Source organism: Panicum virgatum, chromosome 9N (assembly GCF_016808335.1).
Source record: "Panicum virgatum strain AP13 chromosome 9N, P.virgatum_v5, whole genome shotgun sequence".
Lineage (NCBI taxonomy): Eukaryota > Viridiplantae > Streptophyta > Magnoliopsida > Poales > Poaceae > Panicum > Panicum virgatum.
The window spans coordinates 72,229,040-72,252,747 of NC_053153.1; the positions used below are offsets into that span (position 1 = coordinate 72,229,040).

Sequence of the window (23,708 nt, forward strand, 5' to 3'; positions counted from 1 at the left end):
ATATATCGTTTTCATCAGTACACTGTATCTGAAGCTAATCTCGGCAGGTATACATCCCCAAGTAAAAGGAATCTTTTTTGCATGCTAAATTACGGTATATGTATGTACGTAACTGACGTAGTTGATTAAAAAAAACTAACACGGTCAAGTTAAAATTGAGCATTATACGAAAGAAAGAAGATTGGCCGACTACTCTCTGACGGGATGCATGATGTGATATATTCTTTCTATCAGACATGGAAGATGTGGCGCCAAGTAGAGACGATGCAAGTTGGTCAAGTTGAACCTGAGCGACATGCAGACCTCAACCTCCCTATCCCGAGTCTATGTATACCTAGGCTCCAATACTTAAACCACGTGCAAGAAAAATACTTCTGCGTTTTCTCAGAAAGTACAATAATACAGCCAGTTGCGCGTACAAAAGACAGATTATTCGCAGCCTTCCACGCAACGCAAGACGCAATCTAATTGCTAGCTAAACCGGCCCATACTCACCTGATCGTTCACTCCTCGATGCACGCATGGCTCCATCACAGTCGGCGGATTCACATTTCACGGCCGGGAGGGGAAAGAAAAAGTTGCCCTGAAACTTGCGAAATCAACGCATGGCTTTCAGATGTGGATGCGTCGCACATTACCACTTCCGGTTGGCCTACATGGCTACGCGATTTATCCTCTTCTCTTCTTCTCTTTTACCCTTTTTTTTGTTTTTGTTTTGGGGTGAGATGACAGTGCATCTATTGGCGAACAGCTAGTAGCCAACCATAAAAAAGTGGCCAAGGAGTGGATCATTGGAATCAACCCCCCCCCCCCCCCCCCCCCCCCCCACACACACACACACACAAGTCACCCCATCAACGCCGTAATCCCCCACCCTTTTGACCGCCTGCAGCTAGCATCGGAAAGCCGACTTGGCTTGGGGGGTTCTGGGTACCCTTTTCCCCCACTGTCACTGCCAGGGTCGCCCCTTTTCCCCATTTCCCTGGCTCGCCACGACGACGGGCGCGGCACCATGCCCACCCGCACAGTTTCAGAGTTCACCGGATGTGGCCGTGCAAGAACACGGCGCGGGCCGCGGGGAGGGCGCTCGCTCTCCGCAGGCTTTTGTCTCGTCGCGCCTTGGCGCGTAGCTGCGCGGCGCCTATTTAAGCCGCCTTTGCCTTCCCCGTCCAACGTTTCCGTTCCCCGGCATCGCTTTGACACCGCTCCGTCGCTCTCGCGCCTTCTTCTTCGCCCGCTCACCTCTCTCGCCTGTCAGCTCAGCTCCCGGCAGTCGTCGCCGGTCAGCTCTCTCGGCCACCCTAGACGATCGAGGGCCTACCAGGGCTGCGGCTCCATCCATCGTGCTGCTACTACCTCATCATCATCATCATCATCATCATCATCATCATCATGCTAGACAACCAAAAGCAAGCGGAGGTAGGCCACCCGGACGCACGCACGCACGCACTAACGCTCTGTGTCTGTCTCCTATCCGATCCCGATTCCCTTCTCCGGCTGCTCTTTCTAGCTAGCTCCAGCTCCGACGTGGTTGTACATGTAACTGACGCCGCGGTGGGTGCACATGCTTGCTACTAGGTTCTCTGGCCCAGGCTGGTGGCCAACAAGCTCTTCCGGAAGACCTCCGGCAGCCACGCCTTCGTCGCCGACTTCCCGCTCGCCGATGACGCCGCCGCCTTCGACGACGGCGGGTGCAGCCCCGACGCGGACGCCAGCCGCTGCGTCAAGCGGGCGCGGCCGCAGGAGCGGGGCAAGACCCTCAAGTACAAGTACGTGTTGCATTATTCATGTTCGCCGGCCATTCTCGCCTCTTTTATTCGCTTATAGCTAGGTAGCTGATGATCGCCGTTGATCCAACTGCTGCAGGCTGTTCGCGAGCACGTGGAACGTGGGCGGCGTGGCGCCGCCGGACGACCTGGACCTGTCGGACTGGCTGGACGCCCGCGACGGGCCCTACGACGTGTACGTGCTCGGGTTCCAGGAGGTGGTGCCGCTGCGCGCGCGCAACGTGCTGGGCGCGGACAAGAGCCGCGTCGGGATGCGGTGGATCGAGCTCATCCGCGCCGCGCTGAACCGGTCCGCGGCGGCGTCGTCCTCGCCGAGAGGGGCCGGCGGCGGAGGAGATAGCGGCAGGCAGAAGGTGCACCCGGTGCGCGACGGCGCCGGCGGCGAGCTGGCGCGCGAGTACCAGTGCGTGGTGAGCAAGCAGATGGTGGGCATCCTCCTGACGGTGTGGGTGCGCGCCGACCTCCGGCGCTTCGTCCGGCGCGCCAGCGTCTCGTGCGTGGGGTGCGGCGTCATGGGCTGCCTCGGCAACAAGGGCGCCGTGTCCGTCCGGTTCTGGCTGCACGACACGAGCCTCTGCTTCGTGTGCTGCCACCTCGCGTCGGGCGGCCGCGACGGCGACGAGGCGCTCCGCAACGCCGACGCCACGGAGATCCTCGCCCGGACGTCCTTCCCGCGGGGGCACGCCCTCAACCTGCCCAACAAGATTCTCGACCACGAGTAAGTCACCCACTATACTACTAAAGTATTAATACTACTACTGTAGCTGCTGCCTCATACTCTATCAGATTATCAGTATCCATCCACTTGTGCCGTGCCTGCCCGGCGTGCCATGCCGGGCAGGAAACAGATCGAGAGGTCGGCCGGCCCAGCTGCAGCCGGAGACAACTGTGTGCTTGCTTTGCTTTCCCTGGCCATGACCGCAGCAAGTAGGCGCTGACGCTGACGCTGACGCTGACACTGACACGCACCGCTTCCGTATGAACGGCCGTTTCTTTTTTACCCCTTGACTTGATGAATCGTATTCAATCAGTCCGGTAGCTGAACCGACCACGGAACCGGTAAATCAAAGGGTAGGCGTACTTAAAGATCTCAGTAAGATACGAATACCATACGGCGTTCAAAAAGCTTGTTGGCGTAGTGGTAGTTCAGTGCATCTAGAGAAGCTTCACAGTAACTTAATTAGCCGATCGACCGCCCAACTCCATGTTTATATATAAAAAATTACAGTTAACTACTACATCAGTTTTTGCTACTGTAATACTAGTATTGTAACTTAGCCGGTCGGTTGATCTTTGATTTAACTAGTAGTAAAACACGTAGTCAAAGACAGTGACAGCCAAGATCAACCAATCATGAGTCAGGCTTTGACCGGGGTTTGTTTACGCTCTCTTTGCGTTGTGTGTGCGTGCGTGCAGCCGGGTGATCCTGCTGGGGGACCTCAACTACAGGATCTCGCTGCCGGAGGCCAAGACGCGGCTGCTGGTGGAGCGGCGGGACTGGAAGACGCTGCTGGAGAACGACCAGCTGCGCGCCGAGGTGACGCGCGGCGGCGGCGCGTTCCGGGGCTGGAGCGAGGGCGACATCGCCTTCTCCCCCACCTACAAGTACTACCCCAACTCCGACACCTACTACGGCGGCCGCGCGGCCGCCGGCGGCGGCAGGAAGGGCGAGAAGCGGCGCGCGCCGGCGTGGTGCGACCGCATCCTGTGGCGCGGGGCCGGGCTCAGCCAGACGCGCTACGACCGCTGCGAGTCGCGGCTCTCGGACCACCGCCCCGTCCGCGCCGTCTTCACCGTGGAGGTGGACGCGCCCAGGAACCTCAACTCGCTCAGGAGCTTCTTCATGTCCGAGAGGTTCGACAGGGCCAGGAGCCCCGCCGCCGACCGGCTGCTCCGGAAGGACGACGTCAACAGCGCCAGGTTCGCCGAGACTCACTAACACGGGCCACGGCCTTACTTCTAGGAGAGGGTGGAATCGTCACTCCGATTCTCCAATTGTGCACAGGCAAAAGCAGACAGAGTATTTATGTATGATTGTTCAGTTATGAGTGAGTATTTATGTATCTACAGGTAGCTAGGATACAGAGATGTTTTTTTTTCCACCCTGTTCCTGACTTTTCTGTAACTGCATCTGTACTCTTCTTCTTGATCCATTGAGTATGAAGTTGTCTACAATTTGTACCATGGACAAGCATGCCAAGAGAAGTTTGTGGCCTTAAACTAGTGCAATTCATATACAACACACACACATATCCTGTTTGATTTTCCTAGAAGTGGAACTGTTCACAACTTTGACCGCTAATTTGGTGTACTAGTCTGTCAACCCGTGCTTCCGCACGGGTTAATTAGAATTAATATAAAAATAAGATCAATAATTATAGTTATACATCTCACGCTCTTTTTATCTATTAAATATTCTAACACATACTCTAAAATATATATTTTCATTAGTTAGTTACAATAGATTTCATTTTGTGCACCTCCATATGTATTCAATATATGTTTAGTTGAACTATTTGTTTGTGAATTGGTGTTCTTATTTCTTCCATCATACATGAATATATGGTGACATATATTGTTGGTAGTATTTTTATATAAAAAATATATTAACAATGATAGAAATAGTAATTTTAAAATTTGGGAAAAGTCCAATTTTCACCCTGGAACTATCGCAAAAGTCCGATTTTCAACCTTCAACTACGAAACCGGACAACATAGGTCATCCAACTGCCAAAACCGGGCAAATTTGGCCCTTGGGATGGTTTTAAAGATGGTTTTGCATTTTCTAAAAAAAATAAATAAATATAATTTGATTTAAAAAATCAAAACTAATTCACTTTAAATCAAAAAAATATGAAACTAGTACCAAAATTTTTCTAAAAATGTAGCCTATCTATTATTGCTCAATTTGAATCTTAGTTATTAAAAATACTAGGCATAACTGCAAGTAGCCAAATATTATGAACATAAAAAAAATTAGATCTGAATAGCTCACAAGTCATGTGACAATAGATATGTTACATTTTTAGAAAACTTTTGATACCCATTTTATACTTTTGTGACTTAAATGGATTACTTGTAAATTTTTTAGTGTAAAATTGAATATTTTTAATTCTCACAAAATAGAAAACCACCTTCAAAACCACCCTAGGGGCAAATTTGCCCGGTTTTGACAGTTGGATGGCCTATGTTGTCCGGTTTCATAGTTGAAGGTTGAAAATCAGACTTTTGCGATAGTTGGAGGGTGTAAACCAGACTTTTCCCTTAAAATTTTATATTGGTGCACTTTAATATATTATTGTAATTATATAATTTAGATTCAGATTTATGAGTAATTGAACTTGTAATAATATGACATAATTGGATAATTTATACGCAAATTTAGAGGGTATTTGTATTATTTTTATAATGGCATAGGTGGGTAATTTACACAAAGATTAGGGGGTTACTTTAGATTTTTTTTATAATGGCAGAGGTGGGTAATTTAGATACATTTTTAGGGGGTTACTTTAGTCTATTTTCATAATGGCAGATGTGGGTAATTTATTAGAAAAGATAACAAATCCGATGTTTTTTATAATTAGAGTTATTGGATTGATGGCTGGATGTTTCTGATTTTTGTGAGAATTTATAGGATTTCTCTATTTTTTCAGAGTGTCCACCTAGGATCCTAGGTGGCTTCACGTGAAGGCTCCAAAGGAGCCTCCAATTAGTAATAGTAAGATTATATAAAGATAGTTTACAAAACCAACTCCAGAACCTCTGCGCTAGGAACCCTGACGAATCTAATGAGGTCTTTGACTACATGATTAGAGGATGGTTACTGTAGCATCACTATCGATTAATTACCGTTATTAGATTCTTCGCGAAAAATTACACACATCCATAAAGAGGTTTTGCAAATAGATTTCATTTAGTACTCCATGCATGCGAGATTTCCTTCTAGAAATCCTTAGAAACCAAACAGGATACATCAGCTACAACAAAGTTCCTCTACTCTACTGTAGAGGGACTTGATGCCACTGACTGGCGGGTCCCACTGCACTAGGAGCCACAGGGTCCCACTAAAGTACTGCTCAAGAGTCTCGTCTGCAAAAATAGAAAAAAGGCTACGGATCAGACGGCAATTTTGTATTAGGGCATTGCTATTCCCTGCTACAGCGGGTAGCTTAAACAGAAAGTGTGGTTGAGACACACACACACACACACAGAATTGAGGTGTATTCAGAACCATATATTACAGTTTTCAGCTATTTCAGTGTGTTACCTTTCTTCTCGTGTGTCTACGGTGACCCTTCAAAAAGAAAACTAACGTGGGCACTGTCGCAAGTGTTCTCCAGGGGATTTTAAAACTATTGTGGCGGTGTTATGGGCCATAGCAATTGGGCGTCTTGGGCGATACGCAGCACAACTGGTGGTCTGAAACTCGCAATCCATGCCCTAAATTCAAGGGCTCTGTTAAGATTGTCCCCCTCTTGTTTCCTGCTGCTTGTTCCTTCTATTTGCCAGGATTCTCCAGAACAAATCGCTTGATCCAAGACATGGATGCTGCCTTGCTGCATGTGGTGCGAGACAGCCGTTTTGTCTATAGCCTCTGCTTATCATTTAAGCACGCCAGTATACATGATTGTAGCTCTGTGCGAATGGCCAGTAGTTCAAATTTATTCCCTCCACCTCAAATATTGTATTTTGTATCTATGCACTTAACTCATAGTGTCCCATATTGAAATCAAAATCACCCTTGTTTATTCAGAGATAGTTCATTATGCACATTATTTATACTGATTCTGAATTTGATCTTGCCCACAAAATCTGAATTTGATCTAGAAGGTAGACATTGTGTGAACCCTGAACCATCTCAGGACTCCTGTTGTCGTATACACTTTTCAGACGTTTCACAGTCTGAATAATGTATGACAATGGTCCTAAACAAGGGGCCCCTAAAGATTCTCCCCCACCACAAGAGTAAACATATATACACAAAGGGTGTTTCTTTAAGGAACAGCTAAACTAATTGCGTTGGACCATTGTGGCGTTTCCACTCGATAACCACACGAAGTTAGTTCTTAGGGAGCGGCAAAAACTAAAGAAATGACCAATCATATTACATCATGGATCACCTAACACTTGCTAAATCATACTCAAATGGGTCCAACCTTCCTCGAGAGAAATAGCGAAATCATTGGATCCGTAACAACAGTGCGCCGGATCGCTGGCGGCATCTAGAAGAACTAGTAAACAGATAACATTTCCAAGTTGCACTGATCATTAGATATACTTAAAGTTCATTCAGTTCAGAAAGGCCTACCCAGTGATGAAAATTGCGTCTCTAACCCCCTCAACAATCACATCAGCACAACAGCTCATGAGCAAGTTGCCTCCTTTTTTATCCGTCTGAAAGCTCCATTAATCCATGTTTCAGCTGGTATCGCGTGGCAGAGCGTTGCAGAAGACAAGTACCATCTTTCATCCATGACATAGGGCAAAGATTTCGCAGGAGACAACAACACTTCTTTCAGATGATGCAAGTTGCTTACTGGTCTCAAGAAACAAGAATGGCAAGTTGTTGGTAGGCCCTGCCAAGCTATCCTCGAATGGGCTCGCAGGTCAACTCCTCCACAGCCACTTATTACCATGCTGAGGTAGCAAGGGGAGGAAGAACTAACACTTCTGGTGAGACAGGAAATGGTCTAGAGTGATCTGTGTTCTTCGTTGCCTGCTTGCTGGAGAAATATCTTTGCCGCAACTGGACCACTTGCTGCATGCTCCAAACAGAAAGTGCTAAATGCTCACGCTAAGTGGCAGAGTTTCCGAATTTGGGTTCAGGACTTTGAGCGCCACTGTAACTTGGTAGGGCAGCTATGGGGACTACTGGCCTGATTGGGAGACATGCAACCACAAATGGCATGACCATGTGGCGGCTGCAGGTTGTTTCCCTACTGCCATCCGCATGCATGTCATGGTCCTACTCCTGCAATCATGCACTGCGTAGGTTAGGTTACTTTGGCCATCACGCTGCTGCTGCTGAGGTTTTCTATGTGGCATCGAAGATGCATGTTCTGGTAGCCAGTAGATGGATACTCACTGTGTTCGGCAGCCAGCTCCAACTCCAGCCCAATAGTATTTTTCTCTCACACTACTCCAGCCACCAGCTCCAGCTCCAGCCAGTCCAACAGTATTTTTCTCTCACACCATTCCAATTCCAGCCTCCAGCCTGCCGAACGCAGTGACTGTACCTTGAAGCTACTCCCTCCGTCCCATAATATTTGCATTTCTAGGAAGAGGCACGGAAACCAATGATGAGTAGCAATTTACGAAAATACCCCTATGACTGCCATCCAATACAGTTTGTTTCTTTAGAGCGATCATCCAGTACAGTTGAGGCAGTGACTGGAATCATCTGGAAATGGAGGAAAGAGAGCGTCCGTTTTCACTTTTAATAAAAAAACAATGAATGGGTAGAGAGAACGAGTGGCCAGGAAGCGTGGAAGTGCTCTGCTATTGTGCCTTTGTCAGATATTGTGTCAGGCTATGCGCCTGTACATCCAGCTATAGCGACCATCATTTTGCGAAAAAATTTGAATCCTAAACGTGCAGATATTACGGGACGGAGGGAGTAGCCCTCAACAATCGGTTCTGCGGCGCGTCTCTCTGGGTGACTGGGTCAGCTACTGACCTAGTGTGGCACTAATATCTTCCAATCGGATGAGTTCCAGAATGTGCTGATCAGGACACTTGTAACAAGGCTGCAGCAACAGTGGCCTTTATCTATCAACATCCTCTGAAAAGAGGGGTTGGTTTTCAGCGAATCAGCATCAGAGTCCTTTTGTGTACTGTATGATTGGTGAGCAACGTAACCCAAAACTGCCGGAGAACAGCACGATCACAATTCGCAAAGTCAGCTAGTGAGAAGCACAAGAAATCGCCTTCCAAACTCCAATGGATCCGGGACAAGTGTCGAGGACGGGGAGCGAGCGAAGGAAGAACACAAACGCTGTGGCGACGTGCCGGCCGGAGATTTTGCTGCCCCTGCCCGTCGCGCCAGATCTCGTCATGCCGCATCAGCCTGGGCCGCTGTCGTCGCCCGACGACGGGGCACGGAAGAAGGATGGCCTCGCGCCTTCTCGGCCTCTGTGCTTGGTGTGCCGGCCCGCCCGCCCGCGGCGAGAAACGCGGCCCTGTCCAGCAGCACCCGCGCGGCCTTCCGGGCTCCCGGCCACGGCCCACTCAGGTTGAGTCACACGCAGTTTTTTCTTTTTTATATTTAAAAAAATTAAAATTTCAAAAAATATATGTCCGTTTTGAAAAATTTCAAAAATATACCCCGGTCGCCCTATGAGGAGGCGACAGGCCCTAAATGTAATTTTTTTTCTTCAAATTTGCAACGAGGTCCCTGGCCGTGGGCGCGGGCGTGCAAGGGGGGCCTGTGCGACCGGATCTTGCCCCTCTATATAAGCATTCTGCCCTCATTTCCTCCTCATTTGAGCCCAAAAATTCCACCAAAAATCTAGAAAAAAGAGAGGGGTGAGGAGAAGGGAAGCGGCGAAGCCCTGCCGGATTCCGCAATTGTGATCTGCAGGTTAGTACATTTAGTTTATGTATTTTTCCATTGGTATTGTAGAGTAATTTAATTTAATTAGTGCTATAGTAGAACTATTTAAGTAGGAGTTTAATGATACTTTAGTTACGTAGTAGTAAATTAGTTTAGAAAATTAGTACTACGCGTTTATTATTACCATTGCAGTACTATTAGAGACGTGTTTATAAATTAATTACGATTTAGAATAGAATTTCGCATATGCAGTATAGAATTTAAGTGTCATAATTCTATTCTAATTCATAATTAATTTAAAAACAAGTCTGTAATAGTACTGAAATTGTAATACTAAACGAGTGTTCTAAAGCACCAAATCTAATTTAGCTAATCCGCTAATTAAATTAAATTGTTATACAATATCAACGGATTCATACGGAAGTTACCGGTAGATCACAAGTGCGGAATTCAGCAGAGCTTCGCCGCTTTTCTTCTCCTCACCCCTCTCTTTTTTTCTGAATTTTTAGGCTCAAATGAGAAGGGAATGACGTTCAGAGCTTATATAGGGTGGGAGACCCCTGTCGCCCGTTGCTTGGGCGACAGGACCCCTGTCGCCCCCCATGGGGCAACCGGGGGTATTTTTGAAAATTTTCAAAACAAACATATATTTTTTAAAATTTGATTTTTTTTAAATATAAAAAAGAAAAAAGTCCGAGTCACACACCCTGACGGCCCAAGCAAGCACTGCCCATCTGTACTAGACTCAAGAGTGAGAGGACCTGCCAAGGCGCTCGTGGCGCGGTGGTGTGCGCTCCCGTTGTGGAGGCCACCCGCCCGGGTTCCATCCTGGACGAATTAACGGGTGTGGCATAGAGGTTATTTCTCACTTTTCAGTTAAGTCTGTAGTCTTTCACGCGTAGAATCACAAAGGAACTGCGACGCGTCCATCGTCTACGGAGTCGGTGGATTTCGGTGATCTAAAAAAGGACGCGATTTAGATTTGTGTGTAGTTGTAAGTCTGTTTGTACACGAGTGGTGTGTGTGACGTGCGTGTGTGGAGTGGTGTGCGTGTGTATGAGTGAGAGGCACTAAAAAAAGAAAAGAAAAAAAGAGTGAGAGGACCTCCGGAAGGACCGCGCACGGGCAGGTTAGCCGGATCCGGCGTGTCCGTTCGCGCCGTGCCCATTCCCCGAGCCGTTTGCATCCTCTCCTCGCGCCCAGCTGCCGCGTCTCTCTTGCTTGGGAAGTTGAAAGCGTACGAAAACTCTAAACAACGCCGTGATCGATGCGCGCGCCTGTAACAGCGGAACGTGCTGATGCAGCTGTCAAGGGCAATGACCAGTAACCACCCCGGCAAGCAACAGGCAGCAACGCCCGCTGGCACCACGCGCGCTTCCAGAGTCTCGGCTTCCTCGATCTGCCGCCTATCCTGATCGCAGAAGATGAACAGGACGGCGGCGAGGAGGAAGCGGAGGCTCTCCCCTGCCAGCACGCAGCCGCGCCTCCTCGCCGTGGGCATCGCTTCAGCGTCCACGCTCCTCTTCCTCGCCCTCGTGCTTCTCTCCACCTCCCCTCCCCCGGCGCCCTCGTCCCGCCTCGCCAGGGGCGGCGGAAGATCCTCCTCCTCCTCCTCCACGGCGCCGCCTCGCTGCGTCGGCGCGGGCCTCGGGTAGCTCGGTGACGCGATGGTGTCCATGCTCCCCAAGGACCTCCCCTTCACCGTCTTCGTGCCGTCGCCCGACTCCTTCCGCCGCGTCCTCAAGCTGCGGGGGTTCAATGCCAGCGCCGCCGCCGCAGAGGGCGACGATAGCACCTCCGCCGTCCTCTCCCGCGTGCTGGGCTTCTCCGCGGTGCCCCTGCGCCTGCTCGCCGCGGACGTGCCGCCGCGCGGGCCGGCGCGCCTCCTGGATTCCGTGTCCGGGCTGAGGATCCGCGCCTCCCGGGACGACGCGCGCGGGGCGCTCGTCGTCAACGGCGTACGGTCCGAGTGCGCCGACATCGTCAGGGGCGAGACCGTGGTGCACGTCGTGGCGGGCGTCCTCATGGACGCCGACTTCGAGCGCTCGTTCTCGGTGGGATATGATCGAGTCATCAGACATGACTCTGCTACTGTCTTTCTTTTTTTCCAAAGCGGAATTTGCGCGACAATGCACGGTACATTCGCGAAATTCTCCAAAGGACAATATATTGATGACTCTGGTACGTCGAGATTGACTCTCAATGGCGAGACCGTGGTGCAATTCATGGCAGATTCCTATCTATATACGCAAAACTTTATCTCTATGAGTATTTTTAAATCTTTGAGATTGATGAAATCACCACAGACGTCTCGCTGTCGATGGAATGTCGGTTACTACTATTCGCTCCCATGAAGAGTCGAACCCAGAACCTCAGGTGTTACTGAGCTCTTGTAACCACCAGTTTACAGGCCCTTTCCCTTTCGCAATCCATATCTATGTTTCCTTGATGTAGCAACTTGATAGATGGATTTTGAACTCCGTTTGAAATTTTGAATGAATCACTGTCGTATAGAAAATCATTTAACAGAAAGGATTTAAAAATCCGAACGGATCTGGAAATTCAATTATTTCACCACTTAGCATGGGAAACTCCCAAGTCCCCACCCAAAAGAAAATCATTTTAGATATATGTCTACAAACATGAAAGAAAAATTTCACCTCGTCTCTTCAGGAAACGTTCACTGGTTCTAGTGCGGCATGAAAAATCCGCCCCGATTAACGAGACCTTTTTTATTTTTATATTTAAAAAAATTAAAATTTCAAAAATATATGGCCGTTCCAAAAAATTTCAAAAATGGGCCCCTGTCGACCATGGGGAGAGCGACAGGCCTTTTTTGTAAAAAAATTTACAAACTGGTCATCGGTCAGCGCGGCGCGGGGGCTCGGCGGGGGGGGGGGGGGGGGGCGGTCGCCCCCCGAACGGGCGACAGGGGGCTTGTCGCCCCCCTCGGGCGACAAGGTCCCCTCCTCTATATAAGCCCCCCACCCTCATTCCCTCCTCATTTGAGCCCAAAAATTCCACCAAAAATCTAAAAAAAAGAGAGGGGCGATGACAAGGGAAGCGGCGAAGCCCTGCCGGATTCCGCACTTGTGATCTGCAGGTATTTATATTTAACTTATGCATTTTTTTTCATTGATATTGTAGAGTAATTAAATTTAATTAGTGCTATAGTAGAACCAATTTAAGTAGGAGTTTAAGGATACATGTTTATTATTAGTTTAGGAAATTAAGACTACGCATTTATTATTACAATTGCAGTAATATTAGAGACGTGTTTATAAATTAATTACGATTTAGAATAGAATTTCGCATATGCAGTATAGAATTTGAGTGTCATCACGTAGTTATGAATACTTAAATGTTGTAGTTGAAATCCATACTTAGTTTTTACGGATTATTGAATAAGGTAGTGAAGTTTTTACGGATTATTGAATAAGGTAGTGAAGTAAATAGTATAACTCGATAAGTATTCTGTGATATACAGATATGTCGAGCAAGATGCAGTTTCAAGTATTTTTTGGTGACTACAATGTTTTGTATGGGCCAAATGAAGTAGACCTTTTTGCCTTTAATTGCACATCTGGCGTCATAGATAAACCTCTGGAGAGGAGTTTTGGTTCCATATATAAGTGGCTGCAGCGTGGGTTCCGTGTTGATCCGGAGACACATGTGATGACCGTCCATTGTCTTTTTAATTGGGAAGTAGAAAGTGATTTATGAGAATTGATGATGATACACAAAACAGATGACTGAAAGTTCTTCTCTTTTTTTCTGGATTTTTTATTGAATTTTTGGGCTCAAATGAGGAGGGAATGGGGGTTGGGGACTTATATAGAGGAGGGGACCCTGTCGCCCGAGGGGGGGCGACCCCCCGCGCCGCGCTGAGCGAGGATCGGTTTGTAAATATTTTTTTTACAAAAAAGCCTGTCGCCCCCTGCCTGGGCGACAGGGACCCATTTTTGAAATTTCTTAAAACGGTCATATATTTTTAAAATTTTAATTTTTTTAAATATAAAAATGAAAAAAAGGCGATTAACGAGTGGGCCGCACCCTCTTCCAACTGGGCCCCTTCACAACACGGCCTGATCGGCCTCGTCGCCGCTTTCTCTCTCTCTGCCGACGACGTATCAACTCTAAGCCGTCGCTCTTCTGGGAGTTAATCACCTTGCCTGCCTCGCGCGTCAGAATGGAAGTCGAGGAGGACGACGCAGTGGCGGCGGCGGTGGCGGCGGGCGCGTGGCCGCGTTCAAGCAGGCGCCTCCACTTCCTTCAGTTCCTCCTCCACTCCTCCAAGGTGCGCACTGTTCCACGCCCTCCGCTCCGCAACCCCATTACCCCAACAACCGGACTCCCCAACTAGACCTTAGCTGCCACCTCTCGTGATTTCCACGCAGCGGCTCGACCTCCGGCCCATCGTCAAGTACTCCGCGCTCGCGTTCTTCGCCGGCCGCTTCCTCCCCGCGCTCCCGAGGTGACCCACCATTCTTCGATAATGTTTTGTCCCAGGCAGGCTTATTACAGATAATGTTTTAGTTGCTTATGAATGCATGCATACCATTCGTAAACAAAAGGCCAACACCCCTTTCTTTGCTTTGAAAATAGATATGATGAAGGCTTATGACCGGGTCGAATGGAAATATCTTCAGGGAGTTTTAAGTAAGATGGGTTTTGCTGATGGATGGATCCAAACTGTAATGAAATGTGTGACAAAGGTGCGATATGCCATACAAGTTAATGGTGAACTCTCAGAGCATTTTATTCCAACAAGGGGATTGAGGCAAGGAGATCCCATCAGTCCATACCTTTTTCTCTTATGTGCGGAAGGCCTATCTTGCTTAATGAAGAAAAAAGAAGCTGAAGGTAAAATAAACGGTGTAAAAAATGGGAGAACTGGACCAGCAATATCTCACCTCCTTTTTGCAGACGATAGTATTTTTTTCATTAGAGGTGATATGAAGAACCTTCAAGCTCTTAATGAGGTGTTGCACTTGTACAGTGAAGGAACAGGCCAACGGATTAATTTTCAGAAATCATCACTTTTATTTGGTGACAAATGTCCGGAACAAGTTAAGGACAGAGTTAAATCATATATCAATGTCCGTAATGTAGTTGTGCAAGCAAATTATTTGGGCATGCCGTCTTGGGTGGGGAGATCTCCTACAAGCACTTTCAATTTCTTACCTGAACGTATGTGGAGGAAAATAAGAGGCTGGAATGATCGCCCCCTTTCAAGGGCTGGTAAGGAGGTTATGTTTAAATCAGTCATTCAAGCAATCCCAATATATGTTATGAGCTGTTTCCGCCTGCCAGCTGCAATTTGTGATAAGATGAGGACAACAATCTCGAATCATTGGTGGGGCATTGAAGAGGGTAAGAAAAAGATGCACTGGCGTTCATGGGAATGGCTGACCGCCCCTAAAGCCATGGGTGGCATGGGGTTTCGAGATATGCAAATTTTTTATCAAGCTATGTTGGGCAAACAAGCTTGGAGAATTCTAACTGTTCCTAATTCGCTTTGTGCGAGAGTGCTCAAAGGGCGCTACTTTCCTTGTTGTTCTTTTTGGGATGCGTCTCAGCCCCGAAGTTCATCTTTCACATGGCGCAGCATCATGTATGGTAAGGAACTTTTAATGAAGGGTATCATATGGAGAGTTGGAGATGGGAGAACAATTCGAATAACTAGAGACTACTGGGTTAATGATTCCAGCATGCTTAAACCAATTGTCTCCATATCTGATAATTCAAATGTGTATTCTCTTATAGATGGAGCAGCTGGCAGCTGGAATGAAGAGATGGTTCGAGCTTGTTTCAATGAAGATGATGCTGAAAAGATTTTGCAGATACCTCTGTGCCATACTCCTTGTGAGGATTTCCCAGCTTGGCTACACACTAAGTCAGGTATCTACACGGTTAAATCAGCTTTCTTTTTAGCAAGGCTAGAAAGCTTCCATGTCTTTTTGGGTGAAAATGGTAGAGGTGAAACATCTGATCAAAGTAAAATCTCTAAGTCCTGGAAACGTCTATGGGCAATTCAAGCACCACCTAAAATGAAAATAGTATTATGGAGAATGGCTCATGACTGTCTGCCAACCGGGTCGCAACTTAAAAAAAGACATATCCTTGATTTTGATGCGTGCTGCTTTTGTGGGCGAGAAGAAACCGTGGAACATGTGTTTTTTATGTGTCATTTTGCTTCTGAGATATGGCGCCAAGTACGAAAGTGTTTCAATATAAATTATAAGATGCATGCTTCTGCTAATATTAGACATTGGCTTTTTGATTTTTTAGAGGCCGCAGAGGATCATGAAGCAACAGTTTTTGCAATCACAGTATGGCACATTTGGGAGTCAAGAAATGCAGTTAGAAATGGTGAGAATATGATGGATCCCCAATCCATTGCACAACGAGCAGTAGCTTACATAGACATGTTTCTATTACACGTGACACAACCAAAAAATCAAAGGTGTGAGTCTAATTTCTCTGTATCTAGATGGACTCCACCGCCGATTGGTTGGTTGATGCTCAATGTGGATGCTGCTCTTTTTAAAAATCCATCTCGTATTGGCGTGGGTGTAGTAATCCGCGATCACGATGGGGATTTCAAAATGGCCTTTTGCAAGGTGATGGATAGGATTAAAGATCCTGAGATGGCTGAAGCTATGGCAGTCCGATGTGCTGTTATTTTTGCGAAGGAAAAAAATCTTCAACATATTGTTGTTGCATCAGACTGTCATAATATCATCAAGAAGTTACAATCACAAAATCTAGACAGATCTGAAGTTGGTGCTATCATATGTGATATAAAAAACTTAGTAAGAGAGGTTACATTCTCTTTTATGTATATTCGTCGAAGTTGCAATGAGGCAGCTCATGTAATGGCTAGGCTAGCAGATTAATTCTCTGAATCTGTTTGGTGTAATGAAGCTCCGGATGCAATCCGGGCTATCCTTTGTAATGACCTTTATAGTAATTAGTATGAAGCTGCCTTTTCAAAAAAAAAAAAAAACAACCGGACTCCCCAACTAGACCTTAGCTGCCACCTCTCGTGATTTCCACGCAGCGGCTCGACCTCCGGCCCATCGTCAAGTACTCCGCGCTCGCGTTCTTCGCCGGCCGCTTCCTCCCCGCGCTCCCGAGGTGACCCACCATTCTCCGATTTTTTTTTCCCCTCTGGGTCTGGGGGACGGTTTTGTTCTTATTTCTAGGCCTGGTTGCGTCAGGAAGATGGGGTTCTGCGGCGCGCGAAGCGGGCGAGTCGTGAGGTCCTGGCTTCTCGAGCCTCTGAGGGACAGCAACCTGGCTCTTCGCGCTCGTCGCAGTTTGGATCGCCAGCAAGGTGAGACATTGCTAGTCTTTCCTTGATCGAACGCTTGCTTGTCGTGGGCGGTAGTATCACCTTGCTTTTCTCCGATCCGTGCAATTCTTCGTTAAGATCCACGATCTGAGGCCGCTGTCAGTGAAGAGCCTCAAAGCGTTGGGCGATCGCATCATCGCCGACCAGCATTTCACGTGCCGAGACTTCGCAAATGCTGTGAGTTCATGATAAACTATTTCTTCCTTCTTTTGACTGCTTACGTGTTGTGACCGAAGGTGTTTGCTGTAATGCCACAGGAATTGGTGTTCATGGAGGTAAAGCCTGGCTAAGGTTATTACCCGGCAGTAGTTAAGTAAATTGATTCGACCAACAATAATGCTATATTCTTTTTATTTGTTATGGGATTTTTAGGTAGTGGAGCATAATATTGGATCTTCAAGAATTGCTTTCATATACCTGGAGGAGCTTCTCATCCATTTCAGGTTATTTGGATTGTTTCTCATCCATAACCAATTGTTGACTTTGTTAAAGGCAAAGCCATGAAACCTCAAAATGGGAATAATTGCAGTGTATGCAAAGCCTTTTTTTGGTTGTGCATCACCATTACAGTGATGAAATGTCTCATCTCTAAATCCACCTTTTTGTAATTTCAATATTCAAGCAAATGACATTGCACATCACTACATCAGACAGGTGAAAACATGTCAGATTTAGTCTTCTCACCCCCAGTGATGAAATGTCTCATCTCTAAAGCCTGTGTAGCTCTTAGTGCAGCCTGTGTAGTGCTGAAATGGGACACATTAGTGGAAATAATTTCATGTCATATATCTTATCTGGAAAATATCTTTTGACTTGTTTTCACAAGTTCTGACAATATGAAAAACTAAAGAAGGGTTTTGTTGGATAATCAGAAAATTCCCCTAAACCACTGTATTGGATGAATTATCTCTGCCGTATCTTTGCAGTTTTACTAATCCTCCAAACTAGCAGTGACCATGGAACATGTATTACTACTACTATAACTACTAGTAGTAGTCACTACACCTGCTACTAATTGCTACTTGCTAGTTGTTGACTTGGTTTAACAACAACAACATAGCTTTTTTTCCCAAGCAAGTTGGGGTAGGATAGAGATGAAACCCGAAAAAAATAAGTTCAAAGGTTCAGACACATTGATAGATAGTCTCCAAGCACTCCTATCCAAAGCTATATTTCTAGAGATATTCCAATCCTTAAGGTCTCTCTTAATCGACTCATCCCACGTCAGTTTAGGTCTACCTCAACCCTCTTTACATTATCGACCCGCTCAAGAACCCCATTACGCACCGGCGCCTCAGGAGGCCTTCGTTGGACATGTCCAAACCATCTCAGCCGATGCTGGGTAAGTTTCTCCTCAATTGGTGCCACCCCGACCCTATCCCGAATAACTTCGTTCCGGACTCTATCCCTCCTTGTGTGCCCGCAGAACCACCGCAACATCCGCATCTCTGCTACACTCAGTTGCTGGACATGTCGCCTTTTTGTAGGCCAACATTCAGCACCGTATAACATCGCCGGATGAATTGCTGTCCTATAGAATTTGCCTTTTAGCTTTTGTGACACCCTCTTGTCACAAAGAATGCCAGAAGCTTGCCGCCATTTCAACCAGCCTGTTGAAATTCTATACCTAACATCTTCATCAATGTTGCCATCCTTTTGTAGCACCGATCCTAAATACCGAAAAGTATCATTCTGGACCACCACTTGCCCATCTAGACTAACGTCTCCCCCCTCATGCCTAGTCGCGCTGAAATCGCACATCATGTACTTGGTCTTGGTCCTACTAAGTCTGAACCCTTTCGACTCTAACGTGCGTCTCCACAGCCCTAACTTCCTATTAACCCCTGCCCTACTCTCGTCAACTAGCACCACATCATCAGCAAAGAGCATACACCAAGGGATCTCACCTTGTATATCCCTTGTGACCTCATCCATCACTAAAACAAATAAATAAGGGCTCAATGCTGACCCCTAGTGTAAGCCTATGTTAATAGGAAAGTCAGTGGTGTTGCCATCACATGTCCGGACAAACGTCGTCGCATCCTTGTACATATCCTTAATGAGGGTAATGTACTTAGTTGGGACTTTGTGCTTCTCCAAGGCCCACCACATGACATTTCTCGGTACTTTGTCATATGCCTTCTCAAGGTCAATGAAGACCATGTGCAAGTCTTTTTTCTGCTCCCTATATCTCTCCATCAATTGTCGTATTAAGAAAATCGCCTCCATGGTTGACCTTCCAGGCATGAACCCAAATTGGTTTTGGATCACACTTGTCACTCTTCTTAGGCGATGCTCGATAACTCTCTCCCAAAGCTTCATCGTATGGCTCATCAGCTTAATCCCACGGTAGTTAGTACAACTTTGAACATCGCCCTTGTTTTTGAAGATAGGTACTAATATACTTCTCCTCCATTCTTCCGGCATCTTGTTTGACCGAAAAATGAGATTAAAAAGCTTAGTTAACCATGGTTTAAATAAACATTGCATTTTGCAGTCAGGTTTGCTACATCGTATGAGGAGGAAATCATGAAGATTGTTCTGACAATTCTCCTGCATGTGCTCAAACCGGATGGGGTCAGAGAGAAGGACAAGGGAGATTTCGACATCAGACGTTTATTGTGAATATGTGATGTGTAGAGCACAAGAATGTGCCCCAGTTTTGCCTTTGAGTTGTCAAGTAGTAACTCCATGAAACTGAGTACAGAAGATGCATTCCTGTAGAAGACACTTCAGCTCATTTTGTCCAGCGGTTCAAGATTAAGATGTCTCGCCACCTAAAAAAAGATTAAGATGTCATGAATAGCTATATGATGATTCTGTTGGATACAGCAAACAACAACAGATTATTGATAGGACCATAACTGAACTATATGATGATTAAAGGAATACACACACAAGCATTTGGAACTCTGTATTGGATACAGTGCTGACACGTCAAAGTAATGGAATATGCTGATGGAATGTATGCATGCAAGTTTCTAAAGTAGATTGCATATCAATATATAGATGGCCCATCAGCTCTCACTGAGATAGGCTGTGATACTTAAAATATCTGTTTGTTTTCCTAATCGAAAGGAAATTAAAGACTGATGCACAAGAGTCAAGGCCTACTGAATCATCCAACAAAGATCATACATGTGGGGTCCAAGGAGTGCTTGATGAGTGTGGTTCAGAGTATCCACAGTGTACAACGGGGCACTGAATGAAGCGTCAGATACTCTCGAGCAAATGAGCACCACAAGCAAACATGTCTTCGAGTTCATTGACCAGTCACCAGCGCAAGCCGATCGAAGTCCCCTAACTAACCAATAGGTCGTGACGGGCGACAGGCCGACGGCTATCCTTGAGCCGATGAACTTCTGGTGCCAAGTCCCTGTCCACGCATGCAACTTGCAATTTGTTTAGGCTGATTCCATGCTTGGAGCTTTTGATCCAGAATTCCAAGTGCCGTCTGAACCCAAAAAAGAACTGAAAAATAGCAACCCCTCCCCCTGATTCTCTTGTTGTTTGCTGTATACAAATATTGCATCAAACTGAAGTGATTTAAAAGGCTTGAACAAGCTAATATCCCCTGGGTTTTCTTCAGAATTTCGGATCATTCATCGTCGCCTCCCGCAGTCCGATCTCTGCGGAGGACCTCCAGTGATGGCGTCCGCTTTGTTAAGGATATAAGAGTAAATGAGTCAAGGATAGTTTAGTCTTTTCTTATTCTAGGGTTTGGGGTGTCCTATGTACTCTATATATTGCCCAAAGGGCCTCTCTCTCAATATACCGACAGTTTCACTCATCTTCTTCCTCTTCTGTATCGTAACATGGAATCAGAGCTTTAGGTTTCGATCCGGTTCGCCACCCTCATTCATCTCCGCTGCACCTTCCCCGAGAGGATCGATCTTCCCTCCCGGGGACGGGATCTCCTTCAGCCCCAAACCCGAGTTCAGTTTGTAGATCGAGTCACAGCAGCAGCACATAGCAGCGTACCCATTTTTTTTTTCTTCCCCGTCGGGCGCCGTCGTCCACCCAGTTCAGCTCCGCCCCGCCTCGATTGTCGCCCCGCCCGCCAGCCGCCGTCACGGCAGCCTCAGATCCGCCCGTCGCGGATCCGTCGCCGCCGCACCGTCGTTCCGTCACCGTCCTCGCCTGCTCCTCTCCGTCCGCGGACAGCGCGGCCCGTCGCTGCCGTCGTCCGCCGTCCGCTCGTCGTCAGGGCGTCCGCCCGTTGCGGCACATGTCCTCGCGCTGCCCGTCGCCGTCCTGGCGGCCGGGCCGCCCCTCCTCCAGTCGCCGGCCGCTTCCTCATCTCCGCTCGTCACCGTCTCCAGCTGCTCGTCGCGGCTCACCCTCATCTCTGCCCGTCGCAGATCCACCCGTTGCGGAGCCGCCGGCCGCCTGTCTAGCTGCCGTCATTGCGGATTCGGCCGTCCCCGCCCGTCGCGGCGTCTGTCCCCGCCATCCTCTCCGTCCGCGCCGTCCCTGCCCCTCCGCCCGTCGCGGAGGCCGTCCAGCGCCGCTGTCCGCCTCCCGTCCGCTCGCGCGTCCGCCGTCTGCGCCGCGGGAAGGGGGGGTGCTGCAGCTGCTTCCCGTCGTCGCCACCTTCACAGACTCCCCGTCGTCCGTCTGCCTGTCCTCGTCGTGTCGTCGTTGCTCTCCTGCCCGCTGGGATTGAGGCAGCAGAGGCCGTCGCCCTGCTGCGTGCTCTGTTCTGCACTTCTGCAGCTCGTTGTGCTGCATTTGGGGCTCCCATATTTGGGCCAAGGTGATGCTGTTTTGGGCCTGCACTTGCATGACATCTGCCATTGCTTTCATTTGCTTCTAGTCTCTGCTATCTGCTGCTAGGCCGCTCCTATCCATTATCTGCTTTTGTGTATTGCTTGCTGCTGCTTCGTATAAGTCCATCCATAGTCCCATTTTGCTTGTTGCTTGTCTGTCTGCTTGCATCCATCATCAGATTTTGTCCTGCTGCTGCCATATTGCTACAATTGCTGCTGTATTCATCCAAGTCCACATACATTCATTCAGTTCGTCAAAGCCGTGCATGTCCACAATTTCATTGTCAGTCAGCCAATATCTTCTTTTTATTTTATGGTTAGCTGAGTCCCGTCGATTTAGCTAATCACATCATCATCGTTGGTGTGACAATGCCCTCTTGGTCCCTTTCGGAGCCGTCTTGCTCCATGTCATGATCAATGGCCGTCTATTTGTCGTCATCACCTTCCTGTCTCACCACTTGCCGTCTTGCAGTGGTGCTTTCTATCTTTGGCTGGTTTGGCACATCTCATTGTTCTTGTCGTGTTCAATTCTCCAAAGCAAGGCTCGTGTTTGAGGAGTCGACGTACTGGTTTGTGAAGACTCGAGGTATTTGCTCAAGTACTGGTTTGTGAATGCAATACCCTCTTGTGGAGGAGCTCATCTACATGACATGTTCAAGAGTTGCACGCTTCGACGATATCAAGATTTTAGACTTGGATGTATCTTTTTCTTGTTTCTTTTGAGTCTAGTGCTTAGTGTTAACTCTCCAAATGCAACGTCATTGCATTCACGTTGCATTTGAGAGGGGGTGTTAAGGATATTTGAGTAAATGAGTCAAGGGTAGTTTAGTCTTTTCCTATTCTAGGATTTGGGGTGTCCTATGTACTCTATATATTGCCCAAAGGGCCTCTCTCTCAATATACCGACAGTTTCACTCATCTTCTTCCTCTTCTATATCGTAACACGCTTCACCATCCTTAAACCGGAGCCACCAACCAGAGCACTTGGTTCGCTGAGGAGAAAGGGAAAGCGCAAAAGCAGCTTCCAAAGCGATCATTCTCGTTGCGCGATCGGGACGGAGCACCTGAAGCTGAAGCCGGCAGACCGGCAGCAAGGGCCACACGTGTACACCTCTGCAGCTCGTGCGTCGATCTCAGCTTTCTGCTTTTCTTTTTTCCTTTTTATTTTACATGGTGAAGAGCTTGAGCCGAGCAGCTTCGGGCATGAGATTTTCATGCCACACGAGCTCGGTTTTAGTCAAATAAACCATCATAACTTATTTGCCTAGGCCTAATCTTAGGTTTTCAGTCAAATAAAACGCTTTAGTCTTGTGTAATCTTTGCCTGGCCCAGTCTATGGCCTAGATTCTCTAATCTGTAGCCAGTGGCGGAGGTAGGATTGGGGATTAGGGGGGGCTGAATCAATGGAGTTAGGGATTGAGATGGATTTTTAATGGTAAATTAATGTTTTGCTACAGTATTTCGAGTGTAATTATTTGCTTTAGGGGGGCTGGAGCCCCCCAGCCCCCCTGTGCATCCGCCCCTGTCTGTAGCGTATGCTTTGTGTTTACAGGAGGAATAAACCATCATGGCCTAGTGCCTAATGCCCTAAACCTTAGGATTTGATCTTTTGTAGGCTCAATGACATCCGAAATGTGTTCATGTTAGCTTTGGAAAGTAGCAGTGAAGTAAAGTAAAACCCAGGATAATCCCATCCTTATGTTGATGGCTTGTTTAACCTCAGAAGCATTGACAAGTGTGCCTTTTTTTTTAAAAAAAGAAGGAAAAAGCCTATTTTATCTCCTCCAACTATCACGAAAGTTTGGTTTTCCTCCCGCAACTACGAAACCGGATACTTCACCTCCCTCAACTTTCAAACCGTGCATTTTACCTCCCTCGAGTGGTTTTGAAGACTGTTCTACTACAGTAACCGCGGTTTGCTACAGTAACTGTAGTTTTGTCTTTTTCTTTTTAAAAAAAATCAGTTGAATCTTTGAAAAATCAATGTAAATTATAGAAAAATCATAAAATGAAAAATTCAATTTTGTTGGACTCCACATGAGAAGATCTACACATTGAATATATAATATGATATGATTTAGTATAAAGTTTTTGCTACGAAGATTTTGTCTTTGTTTTTTTATTTATTTGGCTGAATCTATGAAAAATAATTGTAAATAATAGAAAAATCATAAAATAGAAAATCTAATTTTATTAGACTCCACATGAAATTGAATTAATTTTGTTAGATTCAATTTCATGTG

The 23,708-nt window shown here is 47.1% G+C and overlaps 2 protein-coding genes and 2 pseudogenes across 5 annotated transcripts; all 4 read left to right on the plus strand.

Moving 5' to 3' along the window:
- Positions 1-1,165: 1,165 nt before the first annotated feature.
- On the plus strand, positions 1,166-4,035 carry LOC120690498 (type IV inositol polyphosphate 5-phosphatase 9-like). The gene is made up of 4 exons (XM_039973164.1): positions 1,166-1,419; positions 1,579-1,769; positions 1,867-2,505; positions 3,204-4,035. The coding sequence occupies exons 1-4, from the start codon at positions 1,393-1,395 to the stop codon at positions 3,724-3,726; spliced, it is 1,380 nt and encodes a 459-aa protein (XP_039829098.1). The 5' UTR covers positions 1,166-1,392; the 3' UTR covers positions 3,727-4,035.
- A 6,680-nt stretch (positions 4,036-10,715) lies between these two features.
- On the plus strand, positions 10,716-11,631 carry LOC120689332 (annotated as a pseudogene).
- Positions 11,632-13,528: 1,897 nt separating this feature from the next.
- On the plus strand, positions 13,529-17,957 carry LOC120689334 (annotated as a pseudogene).
- LOC120690499 lies at positions 13,846-16,318 on the plus strand. Of its 4 annotated transcripts, none has more exons than XM_039973165.1 (4): positions 13,846-14,958; positions 15,106-15,235; positions 15,631-15,711; positions 15,919-16,318. In XM_039973165.1, exons 1-4 carry the CDS (start codon positions 14,908-14,910, stop codon positions 16,236-16,238), a joined length of 582 nt encoding a protein of 193 aa, XP_039829099.1. In that variant the 5' UTR covers positions 13,846-14,907; the 3' UTR covers positions 16,239-16,318. The 4 variants fall into 4 exon arrangements, with proteins under 4 accessions (XP_039829099.1, XP_039829101.1, XP_039829100.1 ...); XM_039973167.1 differs by having other exon boundaries at positions 13,847-14,958; positions 15,833-16,318; XM_039973166.1 differs by having other exon boundaries at positions 13,854-14,958; positions 15,106-15,240; positions 15,833-16,296.
- Positions 17,958-23,708: the final 5,751 nt, after the last annotated feature.